Consider the following 16950-nt stretch of genomic DNA (forward strand, 5'->3'; position numbering starts at 1 on the left):
CAAAATTTCTTACCAAACGCTGCTAAGGCTGTGGACTGTAGCTGTATCTGTGTGTATGTCCCACGCGTAGGTGTGCGTGTTGGTGGTTAGTTGCAGCGTGCGGGCGGCGGCAAACGCTTGTTGCATGTCAACTGCAAAGGCAGTGCGCGAGGCCGTTTTTGTTTTGTTGTTTTTTTCTTGGAGGAATGCCGTGAATCGGAACGCGCATGTGGTGGATTGTATTGTTGTTGCGTGCCTGTGTTTGTGTGCGTTTGTTGTGTTGCGCATGAAATTGTTTTCATTTCATTTTCGTGCATTTTCACTTTCAGCAACAAATGTTGCGCAACATTTACAACCGGTGTTTAGCTACACTGTTGATGTCCGAGGAATAATGTTGCTTCGCTTGTCGTTTCAAGCTGAAGCTGAGCATGTTTAGCAATCTTAAATAAATTCTTATTCGGAAATCGATTTTTAATATCATGAAATTCAAAAACTTCGAGTATTTCTAGATTTTTACTGTTATGTTAGGGTGTAAGCTTATGCATACAATGTTCGTATAAATATCGATAATTTTCTAAACACACAAAAAGTCAATAGTCGGCCCCTATGATTAAGTAACGTACATAATATCTGAAAAATAGCTCCCTAAACTACAACGGAAAAGGCAAATACAATTTCGAAACATATATGTACATATGTATATCGATAGCATAATCCGATAAAAATCGATATATCAATATTGTTATCGATAATTTCGCAGACTTAGTGTTAGCATAAGTCGAGAGGTCAACAAATAACGCGGCATTATGGTGGTTCTTGGTTTTTAAGGCATAACATACGATCCGAGTGAAGATCAGGCCGTAAAATTAATATTTTAATTAAGTCCGGGTATTGTAAATATTCGAAACATTACAATTTCTTATTCAAAAATGTGTACCCCACCCATTGACTTATAAAAATGTACTCATGTGGTCCTTAGTTTTAAATAAAATTTATTAAAATAATTGAGGCTGGAGAGGTCGATACAAAACAGTTCAGAAAACTAATTGATCTTCCCAGAAGCAGATTAAGGCTGCCTGTGACATTTTATACAGGCTATTGAAGACTGTGGTGTCATTTGTACAGTTTAGGGTATTGTTCCACAGATTTGTGTCGCTTCAGTGACCAAAGTTCAGAGACAACAGAGCACATTGTATGTATGACTGAATTACCCCTCAATTGCAAAAAGAAGGTGTTAGGCTAGCAGGAAATTGAATGCCGAGAGAGAATGCATTACAGCCATTAACACAAGAGCTTTACAAACCTTTTTAATTTGACTGAGAACTAAGTGCACAGGAGAGTGCAGTTCATTCCTCAAATTTCAATCAATCCGTATATGACTTTACATATGTATATAGATCCGGCTTCTCGTACTCCCTTTCGAAGGTTATTTTAAGTCACAAAAATAAATGTAAAAGTTATTTCATTAAATTTCAAACATGCATATGTTGTGAGAAATCCAAGTATAGGTGTAAGCAAGAAATTAGGGTATAACCAGATCTATAGTTTTTCGTCGATATTAATCGCACGCGTGCTTGCTTACTTGCAGCTTTATCTAATATTTTAGCATTTTCAGAGACTATCAAATACCAAACACTTGTAATATTGACACCTGCTTTCGCTAAAACGATCAATTATGTTTTTCACACGAGATATTATGATTATTTATCTATTACTTTAACTTAATACCTTTACTACATATAAACCCACAATGAGAGATAATTATATCACGGTAATTACTATGTGTCGGTGTATGTATGTTTGTAATGTTTGTATGTAATGTACATACATATGCAAATTTATAATTGAAATGTATATACATATAGTGTATGTTTATGAGAGTGTAACCCCTTAGGAAATTAACATATGCATATCTCTTTTCATATTTTGAGGTATTAAATTATTTATTTTTGAATTTAATAATTATTAAAATTACAAAAACAGAATAAATTCTTTTAAATAACACGAAAAATACACACTTAAAAAAATTTTAAATCCCGAAATTTCGGGATCCCGAAAGTAACTGAAATAAATATTTTTATAAATAAAATATACCATAATTACGAATTTTCGGATCCCGAAAGTAATTTAAGTATGTATTTTTATAAATCTGATATACCTTAATTCTGAAATTTCGAGATTTAAAAATGCACTTTAGGGATCCCGAAAGTAACTAAAATATTTATTTACTTGTTATAAATTTTTGAAAAATCATGTTTTAAAAGCTTCAGTGTTATTTTAATTTCTTAAAATTTTAAAAATTTTACACTTACCGGTTCCGAAAGTAACTTAAATATATGTATATTCCTATGTCTGATATACCATAATCCCGAAATTTTGGGATACAAAAGCGCATTTTTCCGAGAAACTCTAATTTTGAAAACTTTAGTTTTATTTTGATTTCTTAAATTTTTAGATACCGAAATTTCGGGATTCAGAGTTGCAATTTCGAGATCCCAAAAGTATCTTAAGTATATATTTTTTATAAATCTGATATACCATAATCCAGAAATTTCGGGATCCCGGAAGCAACTAAAGTATATACATACATACATATATAGTACATATTTACTGTTTATAAAATTTTGAAAAAAAACTCTATTTTTATATTGGTTTCCTCATATGCCATTACCACGAAATTGAATTATGCCAGGCGATTCATACTCGTGAGTATCTAGGCTTCCTCAGCAGTTTGGCCTAACTAAACCCATATTAATTTTAAAGCCCTTGCCACGTGTGACTCATTAGAATATTGCCTGCTTGAAGGAAATTCCGAAATGAATTTCATGCGATAAACTAGGCTGATATTTCAAATAAAAGTTAAAAAAATTACGTTTCGTTCAATTATAGAAATCAGCATTATTTAGAAAATAAAAGAAACCTTGGTTTTTCCATTTCCATCTGCAACTCCAACCAATTAACGAATGCGTAATTAATCACATGCTCCAAACCATATAAGAGTGTTTGCAAATAAACCGCAATAATTTATATATGCATATTCATAATGAACTCAGTGATTCGCCGATTTGTTTACTATCAGTAACTATCCATCATAATTCTCATAAAAAGTAACAACTCCGAACGAAAATTCGAAAAAAAACAAAGCTAAACACTTTGCTATAAAAGTGAAATATTTTCGTTTGCAAATCAGTTATCAATCAGATTTCGTTAACAAAGCATTCAACGATGAAATACTTCGCACTTTTACTGGCCACCTTGATCGGAGTGAGCCTTGCCTCACCTTACTCTCAGGCTTCAGGAGTCATAGAAGAAGATTGGCGCGGCAATTTGCAACAGAACTCCGACTACTATGTTAGCCAGAATCCCGTAAGTGCAAAAATTTATTGTATATTTGTTTATAAATAATATTTAATACATTCCTGCAACCACTGTTCAATCAAAAGGTCTCTTGGTTCGCTGCCAACTACTTCTGCTACTCCAACGGCTGGTCGCTGGTCGCACCCAATAGCTTCACGTCTGACCTTCTGTTGAAAGGCTTCATTGAACTATTCGGTATGTTCGAGTAACCATTTCCATTTTCATTAGTATTTATTGTGCGCTTTATGTTCTGTTAGGTCTGACTCAAAATAATTACTGGACTGCTGGTAATCGTTTGGCCAACGAGTCAACTTGGCTCTGGGGTCTTGACGGCAAGAACTTCTCCTTCACCAATTGGGCTGTCAGCGAACCAGTGACCTCTGGTGATTGCCTGTTAGTGCAAACTAATACCACTGATATTTTATGGGCCAACCAGGATTGTGCTGTACAGAATGACTTCATCTGCCAGAAGACAGTTTCCACAAATTAATGTGGAACAAAAATTGGACCCCGACGCGGAAAAAATATTTGCAATGGCGCTTTTGAGAATGTATATGTACTTGTATATGTGATACAAAACAAAAAACAAAAAACGATTATAAAAAAATAAAGCAGTATAAATTTAAAGCAAGTGTTTTATATATCCAGACCTCGATATTCTTAAGCGTCCTTTATTATGAATACTTCTCTAATTTTATGTTTAAAGGTTTTCAAAAAGTGCCAAAAAGTTTCTGGACTTCTTGGGATCGTCAGTATATTAGTTGAATAGAATCAGTCAAAAACGTTAGGCCGCAAACGATAACTCTCTAACTAAATCTGCAATTCAAGACAATTTGGTTCTTTCGGATTTCAGCAGTTATTCACCTTAAGAAGACCGATGATTTCATTGGTTCACAAACCACACCAAACCGTTGGTTTTCGAGATGTAACCACAACTATTTAGCCAAAAATGAACCTTATCGCTGAATAAAATTTGGCACAAAAACGTCGGATCTTCTTGGAACTTTCCGTCTCCGACTCGACTTTTTACGGTCATCGTGTGCACTCTCAGCGACGGCTTCTATGTATATTTTGAGCGTTGGTTGTAGTTTATTTGTCGAATACAATCCAATGATGAATAGTGGGTTTCAAGAAGGGTGATGGTGTTGCGAATACTTGTGGTACGCTCAGTAAGCCGATAAGTTGAGCGAAGCGCGCGAAGCACACTCATTACAGAATGTGAATTTTCGTTATAAAGTTGAACGATTTGTAAAAGTTGTTCTGACGTAAGTCTTTCCATAACGAAATTGCAAACAATATTTTGTTTATTTTAGGTCGTAAGGTGGATTTAAAATGCCTTCACATCTTATAGGGATCGTCATCCAATGGGAGGTGATCCACTAAACACTCCCCCTTCTACCCAGAAATTTGATGCTGACTCGCTTTATATTGTATCTGTTGGTGAGTCTGCGCCCATGCCCCCTTTTTTTAGTGCGTAGCACATATTCCACATACGAGGCTATTTATTGCCTTGTTTGGTCACCGATTATCATTTTACAATATTTTCTACATTGAACTTCTCAAGCTGGTTTTCTAATTGATTTTCCTGCATAAAATTCGCCCTGTACCATACACCATAACACTTGTCCTTGATAGAGCTTCATCGCCAAAAATTGAATTAAGTTCATTGTCACTCTAAAATATTAGCGTCATAATGCCATAAATGATCTAAATGATCCAACCGTCGATCCGACCGTCCGTGCAAGCTTCAAAATAAGTAGAAATTGGAATGTCTTAATGTAACTTGGTATGCGGGGTCCTTAGTACAAAAAAAAATACGAGTTCGTAGAAAAGCGTAATCGGACCACTGCCATGCCCACAAAATGCCATTAACCGAAACACTATAAAGGGCCATAACTAAGCACTAAACTGGGATAAGAAACTGCAATTTGGCACAGGGGTTCGCAGTAGCAAGAATCTATGGTCAAACAATTTAAAAAAAGTGGGCGTGGTTCCGCTCTTTAATAAGTTTAATGTACCTAAACCACTAAAGCTATAATAACCCAACTCAAATATTCTGACAACCGACATAGGTGGCATACCTTATAACCAAAAATTGCCCAAATCCAACCAAACTATTCAAGCCCCTAGGTACCGAATATGTGGACCCTAGTTTCGATAGTGGAGATATAAAATTGATTTTCAAAGAGAAATCCTTCCAATAGTAACTCTATGCATCGAAATTGTATTGAATCGGGTCAATACTTCCCTGAGCCCCATATACCTAATATAAAGATTTTCGAACTTCCGCGTGACTCTGGTTCGGTTGCACCCTTTCTTGTTCTCATTTACATTCAAGTAGGCCCCAACACTTCACTTGTCTACTATTTATCCCGATCAGATCCGAACCTTCATTTGATCGTCTTCTTAAATTAGATATAGCTTTTATGGTATATGTGACACCGATGCCAACAAATCCTCATTATCTTTTAAATTCGCTGACTTCTGATGGCAAGTGAAATATATTTTATATTTGCTTATATTTTGCAGTTATTAATTGAATAAAAGCAACAAAATTATCAGCTGTGATTTGATAAGGGATAAATGGATATAAGTACATATATACATAACTATGTGTGTTTATATTTATGCATCAGTGTCTATAATTATATAGGTACATACATATGTGTGTATAGCAAACTGTATGCCTACAGTAACGTCACACCAAAGCTTAAACAAACATGATAAATGATTGCCTATCAGATACACATATATCGTGTATTTTTAATAATTAATAGCAACACTATGTACACAAACAATAATCAAAATATTTGCTTTAACTTAACTAAAATATCCATTAAAACTAACAGTTTTTAATCCGTGTACATTAAATTGCCCGACACAAAGTCAGGCCATCGATTATGTTCTAAGTACACAAAAGTATTGAAAATAAGAAAAAAAAACCGGGAATAACTGCAAAATTTCTCTTTATATAAAAACGGCGAGCAATTTCACCGAAATTAGTTGCAAACAAAACAGTGAAAAGCAAACATTAAAAAATGAAACAATCTAGCGGTAAATTAGTGCTGTCATTTGTGGCGCTGCTGGCTGTTAGTCAAGCCACACCACTGAGCGAGGATAATGAGTTCTCCTTCGGCTGGCCGGGCAGTTTAAGCGACAACACCGATTACTATGTGAGCAGCCATGAGGTGAGTATGACATCCGGATGAGGTGCATAAAGCACATAACGGTACAAAATGTACGAAATATTTAGGTTTCCTGGTTTGAAGCCAACTATTACTGCTACTCAAAAGGCTGGGAATTGGTGGCGCCTGAAAATTTCAACTTATTAACACTCTTCAAGGGCTTTCGTGAATTGTATGGTGGGTATAAGCCGTACAAAGATTAAAAATATTTTATCATATAATTGTGTTGCCGTTATTTCTACACAAAGATGTGAAAAACACCGCTTACTGGTCCGCGGGCAACCGACTTTCTGGCAGCAACTGGATGTGGGGAATAGATGGCGAAAAGTTCACCACTTCCAATTGGGATACTAACGAACCCAATGGCGATGACAGCGACAAGTGCTTGTTGATTGGAAAAACTGTGCAATCTTTGTGGTCCGATGAGGATTGTGCCGCAAAATACAAGTTCATCTGCCAGAAGAAAGTGGTGAAGGTAGCCGAAACAACAAAGAAATGTAAACATAGCATTTTTTAAGCTTTCTATGCGTTTAATTGTGAATGCTTATTAAATATTATCGATTAAATAAAAAGGTGACGGAGTAAATCATATTAACAAGCAGTGTTGATTTTGAAAGACATAACTAACTGAAATGATTATATGTAAAAAGAATAATTTTCCATTTTTTCAATTGAATTCATGTCAGAAGTGCTGACGAATTGAAAAAAAGATTGCTTTGTATGTGCTTGTCATATAACTTAGAGTATTAGAAAAATCTGTCATCAGTATGAAACTTGTAGTTGCAAACCTGGACTTGAAGGTGGTCTCGGAACCAATGTAACAATATAAAAAATTCAATGAGCTGAATGAGTATTTATCAGAAGCCTGTTGACCTTTAGATGAATAAGAACAGAATGGAATGACGCTAAAACGACCAAAGAAGTCTGTAGAGGTACTATCCACGGTGGAGTGCTATCTCCGCTTCTGTGGACATTAGTGGTGAATAAACTGCTAAGCAACCTGAAAGACAAAGCCCTTAAGATAGTGGCATATGCGGACGACATTGCCATCTTAACAACGGGAATGTATCTACAGACCATTAGCAGTATTATGACCACCACTCCCAATACAGTTCAGAACTGGACATCGCAAGCGGGTCTGGAGTTTAACCCGCAGAAAACAGATCTGCTGGTGTTCACAAGAAAGCACAAAATCCCTCTATGGAGGTTTCCTTTTATAAATGGAAAACAGCTCTCTCTATCTCAAGGGCCGCACCAAGTACCTTGGGGTGGTGTTGGACAGCAAACTGTTGTGTAAGCAATGCTTTATATGCGTGTAGGCAGATGCGCAGGCTCTCATCCTCTGCACTAGTGCTACACAGCTATAGTTAGACCAATTCTACTCTACGGTGCAGTAGTATGGTGGACAGGTGTATGGAAATCCACTTACCCGAAGCTAATGGGTAGGGTTCAGAGGCTCGCTGCGCAGGGCTTTAAGAACAACTTCAACAGCGGCTCTTGAACTGACACTAAACCCGCCTCCTATAGACCTCTTGGCTGAAAACTGCGCACTAGGCGGGAAGACTACTGGCTGCAGGAGAATTTATATATACAGCCTTCAGGCAAAGCTCGATGGGTAATGGTGATTGGACAAACACCGACTACATAACCCCATGTTCAAAGTAAACATAGAAAAAGATGACAGGCGTAAAGGTATTTTAGCTACGCGCAACAATCTTAACATCTATACTGATGGCTTGAAAATAGATGAGGAATTGGTGCGAGAATATATTGTTAGGCATAAGGCAACCTTTTAAGTTGCGGGACCACTGCAGAATAATTCAGGCTGAGGGTTTTACTATTGCGAAAGTAGCGTAGCTGACTTCTAATGGACCTGCAGGCAATTTCAGAGTCAACATCTACGTATATAGCCAATCAGCAATAAAGGCAGTAAGCTCGTATCGCATATCGACCAGAAGTGTCTTGGAAAGCAGGGTGCCAGGCCACAAAGGCATCGAGGGCAATGAAATAGTGGACGAGATTGTCAAGGATAGTGTAAGGCTAACATTCGATAAAGTAACCAACAATGGTAAACCCATGCATTGTCTATACGACGACCTCGACAAAAGCATGATCGAGAAAATCAAAACCCAATGGAATGAGCTACCAGGGTGCAAAACTGCAAAAGTTATTTGGAAAACGGTAGGTCGGGAGTACACAGCATTTCAATTGGTACTCGATAGAAGAAACTGTAGGAGCATGATGGGAATTCTAATTGGTCACTGTCTGGTGGCGACAAACGCCCACAAGATTGAGCTGATAAATCGAGACAACTGCAGGAAATGCCTAGACCAGGGCACCAGGGAAACAATGCATCTCTTGTGCACTTGTAAGCATTTGTGGTCCCCACAGTATGGTACACTGAAGAAGGAAGAAGCGTAGGTGTCCTAAACGATGACTACTACTTTTTGACTTAGCAAGTGAACTCCGTATGGTATCTCAAAGGACCAAACTGATCTATGCGTGGCTTATTGGCCTACCAGATTTACCTAACCTAATCTAATGAGCACTTAAGGACTGAGATCTTGGTATTTCATAAAATGGATCATATTTGCAGAAGGTAGCCCAAGAAAAACTCAAAAAATAACGACAGCTCTTTTTTACTCTAATCAATTCTTACCCATGTAATAACCTGGGTACTACAGCCAAAATATTAAAAATATGCTAAAAATCTTACAATTAAAATGACATACACTGTTGCCACTTTTCAATCAAAATAAATGACATTAGTATAAGGCGAAACAAATTCGGAAAATTCCTACACATATCAAAATAGACAATAATCATATAGTACTGACTAAGAAGTCTTTCAGAAGATCATATTACCTGCCGACATATAGCGGTAGTTGGAAATTAACACTTACATATGTACATGTGTACAAACCTTTACTGATGTGTCAAACTGGCAATGCGATTAGGCTATATATAGATATATACATATATATTTGTGTGTGTGTATATATCTCATATGACAACAACACAGTTATTGCCTTTTACTCGTAAAACTAAAACAAAATCCACACAAAACGCAAAGAAACGAGTCTTTCAAATCGCTCACTTGCAAAGGATATGTGAGCAAACTGGTAGCGAGGAGCCAAGAATAAAGAAGAAGCTGCAGTTGATGTCAAATACTCTAGCAACCGTGCTGCAAACGCGTACATTGTATGCACATAGCTACCTATCGAAACACACCTGCCTCAGTTCAACCACACAACCAAAAAACCAGCTCTAGTCCGCCGCCAAGTCTACATTGCCTACCTGCCTCAACGTTTTCCTGTTTCGCTACCTTTATTGCCACTATCACTGAAGCATAGATGTGCATATATATACTTGTATTGTTGTTTGGCCGTGTCAAAGGTTCAGCTGACTTTTCGTTGTCTTCGTTTTTTTGGTATCATCATCACCGCCATTTACTTATTACGGTCTTAAACTATGCTTATACCTTCCATATCCTCCCCTGCCGTTGCAGTGCGTGTAATTTCGTGTATGCCACGCATATATGTGTGTGAGTGTTGGTTAGTGTGCACACTTATAATTCTAGACAGCTTTGCGCATGCGTGAAATGTTTTCTTTACTTTGCCATCAATTGCCCTCCTACTCGATTTTTCATTCACTTGCTGCCTTTACTATCTAACATTTTCGAATTTTACACACGCCGCGTGAAAGAATCGACGAAATTGACGACTTTTTTCGGTTGGGCATAACAATTACCTCGCTCTTTATACAGTTGGTGTAATCTTTACATTTTTTTATATTTTTTTTTTTTTGGTAATTTGTACTATCGAGTGTTCATTACATTTATCGCTTAGAATTCAACTCAATATCGTCAATATCGTCTGCTTTGTATTTAGCTTGCTTGGTGAGAACAAAATCAGAGAGTGACCTGTGGGCATTTGTATACAGACATTCGTTTTTCATTCTTCTTTCTATCGACTATCTGTTGCTGCCTCTTCAAACACTCATTAATAAACCCTGCACTCAGTAAAAACTACTGACAAACCAACAAGTTTTTGAACTTTTTTTCAATTTTTCTTAATTTTTTTTTGTCACAAAATCCCTTTACTCTTGAGTGTGTCTTTACAGAAAACCTTATTTACTAGCTGTGATAAGATTTGAAGTGGAAAGAAAAGTGAAAAGTGTTAAGCCATTATGCTTAGCGTGATTTATGCTTATTACTAAGAAGGTTTCAACCATATCTAAATTAAAAAATAAGCCTAAAAATATTTTAATCCTAATTTTATGATGCTTATAAGAAATCAGAAGTAATTATGACCCGCTTAGAAAAGTTATATTTTTAAATGTTAACTATTTCTATCTTGAAGACAAGCTTTTGAGAAAAGCTCGAAGTTGAAATCTTAATTTTAGAATATTTTTTAATACAATACGCGATGATAGCTTATACCATTATTTTTGATATGAAAACAAACTTTTGCTCGAAAGCTTCGAAAATTAAAGCTCAGTCTTCTGAACTTTTTTATTATATTACACCGTGAAAGCTTAGCGATTGAACAAGTTTTTCTTATAAGTTATTTAAAATTACTTTACTTACTTTAAAATCTTTAATGTTTAAAAATTTCGGGAAACATATAATTATTGTATTAGTAAGCGAGTCAAAGCTTCTAGAGTGCTGAATCGAACAAGCAACTAAAGGCTGTAATCAAGATAGAATAACAAGCGGTTATACAACTTCAATGTGCTAACCACATACTTTCCTTTGATGTATTTAATTATAGAAACCTCTTCTGGTTTTTTCAAATGAATTGTTTTCTACAAGGGATCATGTAAATAAGTATTAAGCAAACTAAGACTGATGTTAGTAAAATCTTTAATAGGTAATCAAAGGGAGCTTTTTTTAACACTAATGAAAGTTTTTTTAAGATATTTAAAATTACACGCAAAATTTTTAAAAACAGAGCTGAAAAAATTTTTAATAGGTAATCAAGCGGTTAACAACTTTTTAATAACTTAATACTTTTTTTGACTAATTGCAAAAAGTTTTTGAGCCTTCATCACTATAATGCATTCGAAATGCAAAAAAATTTAGAAAACTTGAATAGGAAGGGAGCTTTTTAAACTTGAATCTGATTTGCAAAAAAAAAAACTCGAGAAATATTTCATACCTAAAAAATATAAATTTTATTATAAAAATCAAACATTAAACGATAACTAAATAATATTCTAGAAATATGTATATCTATAATGACTGTGGTTTAGAAAAGAGCTAAATCAAAAAATGTCTTCTAGCAAATGCAGATTTTTTACCCAATTGAGTTTTTAAGAGCTTCGGGAGCTTTTATCACGGGCCATAATTTAGCAAACAATATTTTTTTAAAATTGATTACTAGAAAAGTTAAAGTTTTGTAACTTAAAAAAGCTCGAGAAATAAGCTTTTAAAAATTAAAAAAAAAAAAAAAAAATAAATAAATAAACGATCAAATATAGACACATTACACTATCTGAGATTCCAGAAATATATCTTTAAGGGCTGTGAGTTCAGAAATAACCTTCTTTCACAATAGGGTTTTTAGAGCTTTTGGAGCTTTCATCGCTATAACAAAAGTGGCAAAGTTAAGCAAGCAAAAATTTTTAAAATTAATTTTTAGAAAAGTTAAATTTTTGCAAATGAAAAAAGCTCGAGAACCAAGCTTTCAGTAAAAATACAATTTTAATGAAATTAAAAAATTTAATGAAATAAAAATTGAAAAAATTAAAGCATTATAAAATAAAATATAAATATATTATACGATACTAGCTCTTATTCCAGAAGTATAGTATATCTTAAAGGGCTTTGATTTAAGAAAAGAACTGAAATCTGAAGAATCCTATTGTTCTCATGTAAATTTGAATATAAAGAAATTCGAAGATGTGCGCTGAGTCTAAACTAAAAGGTTAAGTGAATATGAAAGCTACTTAACGTTGTTAGTACAAATAAAATCTCCAGTGTCAGCGGTACCAATAAACCTTAGAAATATTACAAAAATAAATTCTTGTCACATATTACTTATTCCACAGTTGCGCTTGTATTCTGAGGCCCGATGACAGATGCAACTATAATTTTCATATAAAACTTTTAAACTTTTTCATATAATTTCCCACAAGTACTGACATCCGTAGATAAAATAAACATACATAAGTACAATATAAGAATTTGTGTGTTAACTTTATGTATATTTAAATATAAATTTGAACACACACTCTCTATTTCCCTCTCTCCCTCTCGGCACAAAACAAAAGCACAGCATAATTTAGCCTAGCAGCAGAGCTTATTTTAATCCACTTAAAATTGTGCGTTGTATTTCTATGCGAGTTTTTTTTGTCACGATTTGTCAACGCATTTACAATTTTCCATAGCTTTCGGTTTAACAATAATACTTCACCATAAAAGAGTGATAAAGTGCATAAATCGTGATTAAATTGGCATACAAATTGGTTTGTTGAAAGAAAAAGCTAATTTTTTCCATAATGGAAAACAAGAAAAATAGGTCAGAATAATGGGTTTTTAATGGAACTGAGCATTGAGTGTTGGCATAAATTGTGGCGTGAAATGAAAAGACGCTTTCACTATGAAAAATCATAAAATTTTGTAAAATAGTCTTTTAATACAGACGATAAATAAGTTGTACCAACAGCGCCTATTATAAGTTCATAAATGTGTGACTCGATAAAGATATCTCCATGAAAAAATGACAGGTTACCATGAAATAATGGCGATAAAGCGTTTTGTCTGCTTTTGTAGAGTGTTTAGACCTAACTGTTGTGTGTGTGACTTTTTGGATTGGAATTTCTAACTAACATAAATTTTTGGTAACTTAATTTTTCAGGAAAGATTGAATAAAAGCTCTTTCTAGTTTAGGATAATCGCTTTACAACATATTTCATAGACCTTCGTTGTTCTCAGAAGTATTGGAACTAAACAGGGGAGCAATTCTTAACTTCATATGAGCTACTAAAGACTTTCCAACTCAACCGAATCGACGTCGAACAGCACTACTTAGTGCTGGGGTCCACGATCAGACATATGGCCCCAATGTTATTTGATATTGTTTTGTGGAAAATATTCAGAAAATTATGTTATAAGGGGGTTAAATATACTTGCTATGACTGAGAGTATAAAGCCTCTAGACTTCTTCAGTTCTAAAAATCCCCAACGTCAGGCCAGCATGCCTTGACTATGACAAAGATCGAACTGCAGTTCTTAATGAAGGACCTAAATGAGTACAAAATAATATATCATTTGTGATGCACTACGGATCACATCCAACGCCTTCCTGTATATAGTATTATACCTGACATACCCGAAAAGTTCATGACTGCGAAAGCTGCACTCAGTCTCTGAGAATCTGGGTACTTAGATGCCTCCGATTCTGAGAATTCTGAAATACTTCCACATTTTGATTTCATTACAAAATACTTGGCTTATCGGATCGCCGAATCCAGCCCTGGCTGTAAATTCGCTGCTCACATACCTTCAAGGGCGGCATGGGAAGGAAAGACTCGCTGGAGAAGAGTGGCAGTGGGCTGTTTTACGGATGAATCAAAGTTTGCTTGGTTGAAGGAAAAGTATACTTTCGGAAACTTTTCATCCAGTTTTGAGAACCATTGCAGCGTCTTCCAAGCATCGAGTTCTTTATGATTACACTGGGTTGGCTACCACAGCGGTATTGCAGGAAACTGTAAGGCTGATGAGTTCGCTTAGACAGGTACTTCAGGCTCAATAACTGCGGAATGGTAATGAGTAAAAGCTCCGTTGGCAGCTTGTGGTTCACTCCTGGACTGTTGAGCTTCAGACCATCTCAGCAAGCGTCGGTGAACTACCAGAAACTTTGCGGTCGCGAGATTTTTCTGGCCCGGGTTAAATCGGAAGAGGTTTAGAGAACCGAGATAAGATAGAATCATCTCAACACTTTCTTTTCAAATGTCTCGTTTTTGCTAGACCAGGGCAAAAACAACTCGGATCTTATACAAGTCCAAGTGAAATGACGAAAATAGAGTAGAACACCTAACGAGATTTGTGATATGTTCAGGGCTTTGCCGACAGCAATTCCAACTACAGCAGTTCTCCTCGTCTGGATAGTAAGGATGGACGTTAATAGATACAAATAGATGGCCCAGAGGCAGATGTGTTACAATTTGGCTAATTTATACTATAGTAATGTATATAAGATGTTTAAGTTTTAACTCAGAACCGATATACGAGTACCAGCAATACCAGAACACATGATTCTCATGGTACAAAATATATTATGTGGAAAAGGGCAAATTAACTTAAGTTATTTTACCTCCGAATCATTTCTCTCACGAGTAGAAACGTGAGCTACTAGAAAACACGAAAACAAAGTAATTATCATATCAGCAGTCTCAAGAGATGACATTTTAATCCTCAATTGAGACTTTATACCAACACAAACAGATATACATACATTCATGTTGAAGCTCTCCACACTCGCCAACTTTAACCCTTATCTACGGCGAACAAGCAATCGAAAACGCTTAAAAATAAAAGTCAAAATTTTGCACGATTAAGAGCTTGAAAAAGCATTTATTGAAAAAGCACGAAAACTCAAGTGGCAGACAACAGACAAGAGCGAAAGCATGACCTTTCTGTAAAGTAAATATAGAAGTGGTATGGCATGAGAGCAGACCGAGAATTGGCGTGTGTTTTCGAAGCTGACAATGATTACCAACTCAACCCTAAATATAGGCAACGTTCACGATTTTTAAACGAGAAATACAAAACATATAAAAACGTTGCCTACATCTAGGCAAATAGTGAAAATTTTATAAATGGAAAATCACAGATAGTTTTTTACGCAAAAGTGCTGTTCTTTATATAGCAAGCTGCTCACTTCAAGTCACTGAGGTATTTCTGTCACTAATTTTCAACTTTTCACTTTTTTCCGCATGCCACATTATTGGCACACGCTGAATTTGTCATGCAACACCCACTTTGTTGCACAATTAGCATATGTTGTGTAGGAGATGATGCGAATAAAACAACACTTTCATTGTAAAACTGTCAACTGTTGATGTTGCTGTAGCCAGCCAAGCATTGTTGCAACGTTTTTGCGGTGTGTCATGTGTTGAATGAACGTTGTGTACGCAACTGATTTGCACAAGCTGGCTTTCAAAGTGAGCTTACTCATCTGCGATGCGTGTATGAACACATATTTAGTTACATATTTGTCGTTGCACTTTTATTACACACTGTGTAGGTGCATGCAACACGCCTATTTATTGGATGCGTGGCTAATTTTTAACGCACGCAGTTTCTCTTTTGATTTTGGTTTTTGCTTTCGTGCAAACTTGGTAAATAAGCGGGTGTAAGGGTTCAGAGCAGAACTTCAAATGAAAGCTAGACCCGACTGCACCTAAAAATATTACACAAAAGAAGGAGTTTTATTCCCGAACATATGAATAGTGTTTAACGATGGATGAGGTTAGTGAAAAGAACCAAAATTGACAAATTTTAAAGCATTTTTCCTCGACTAAGGGCTTGGAGCGCCATTAGCTAGATTGTTGGACAGTTTCGACGTCGTAACAGGTTGAAAAGTCCCCGGTTTTCGAATCATTAGTGCACTGTGCACTGTGTCACACGCTTCGAATTGCTTTAGCATCCACCAAATTCACAAGATCTGGTCCACTGCGACTATTTCGATTTCACAGATCTCAAAAGGTTGCTCTTTGAGAAGAAATTGTTGTCGAATGAAGAGGAACTAAGACCCATTTGAAGCAAAGGACAAATCGTACTACAAAAATGGTATCGAAAAGTTGGAGGGTCGCAATAGTCAGTGAATCACACTTGTAGGGAGCTATGTTGAATAAAAAAAGAACAAATTTGCCAAATTTATTTACTATGTAGGTCAGAGATTTTTCAATTGACCTGCTATTCATAAATCCACGCCTCGTGAACATTAATGATGCCTTTGATAAATCGAGGGATCTGAGCTACGATCTCAAGCATATTTTTTGTGATCTCCATTCGACGTCGTTTTAGTAAAGGAAACTGGTCTTTTTGTACGAGTCTGGAATTGACAAATTTCATACCCAAAACATTAACCAAAATGTGTTGAATCCAACCATAAGCGATGTTGAGATCCTCTGCTATCTTCTTTTATACCATTAAGATAATTTTTAATCACTGTTTCTTTAACTTGTTTGATGTAATCATCTTTAAAAGAGGTGGATAACCTATTGCGAAAGGCAAAAGTTTGTACCAATCTAGGAAAATTTGTTTAGTAATTCCGTTTGTACGTGCCATGGATCAATCCGGCTCAAATTTAATAAGATGGTATATAGACAGATTATCCTAATCAGACCAATGAACCAAAATCCATGATCCGTGAACTCGGCTTAAGCGGTGCCTCGAAGTGGAACATAGTGCCTTAAACTT

The 16950-nt window shown here is 35.7% G+C and overlaps 3 protein-coding genes across 4 annotated transcripts in view; 2 read left to right on the plus strand and 1 right to left on the minus strand.

Moving 5' to 3' along the window:
• LOC126753325 (protein sax-3) overlaps positions 1-16950 on the minus strand; it is a 293802-nt gene that overhangs the window by 149293 nt on the left and 127559 nt on the right. The gene's annotated exons all lie outside the window — the stretch shown is intronic.
• LOC126753338 (perlucin-like) lies at positions 2582-3963 on the plus strand. Its single transcript, XM_050464702.1, has 3 exons — positions 2582-3345; positions 3423-3531; positions 3594-3963. The coding sequence occupies exons 1-3, from the start codon at positions 3205-3207 to the stop codon at positions 3824-3826; spliced, it is 483 nt and encodes a 160-aa protein (XP_050320659.1). The 5' UTR covers positions 2582-3204; the 3' UTR covers positions 3827-3963.
• On the plus strand, positions 6351-7119 carry LOC126753334 (C-type lectin domain family 3 member A-like). The gene is made up of 3 exons (XM_050464699.1): positions 6351-6524; positions 6590-6698; positions 6770-7119. Exons 1-3 carry the CDS (start codon positions 6375-6377, stop codon positions 7036-7038), a joined length of 528 nt encoding a protein of 175 aa, XP_050320656.1. The 5' UTR covers positions 6351-6374; the 3' UTR covers positions 7039-7119.

Source organism: Bactrocera neohumeralis, chromosome 3, assembly GCF_024586455.1.
Source record: "Bactrocera neohumeralis isolate Rockhampton chromosome 3, APGP_CSIRO_Bneo_wtdbg2-racon-allhic-juicebox.fasta_v2, whole genome shotgun sequence".
NCBI lineage: Eukaryota > Metazoa > Arthropoda > Insecta > Diptera > Tephritidae > Bactrocera > Bactrocera neohumeralis.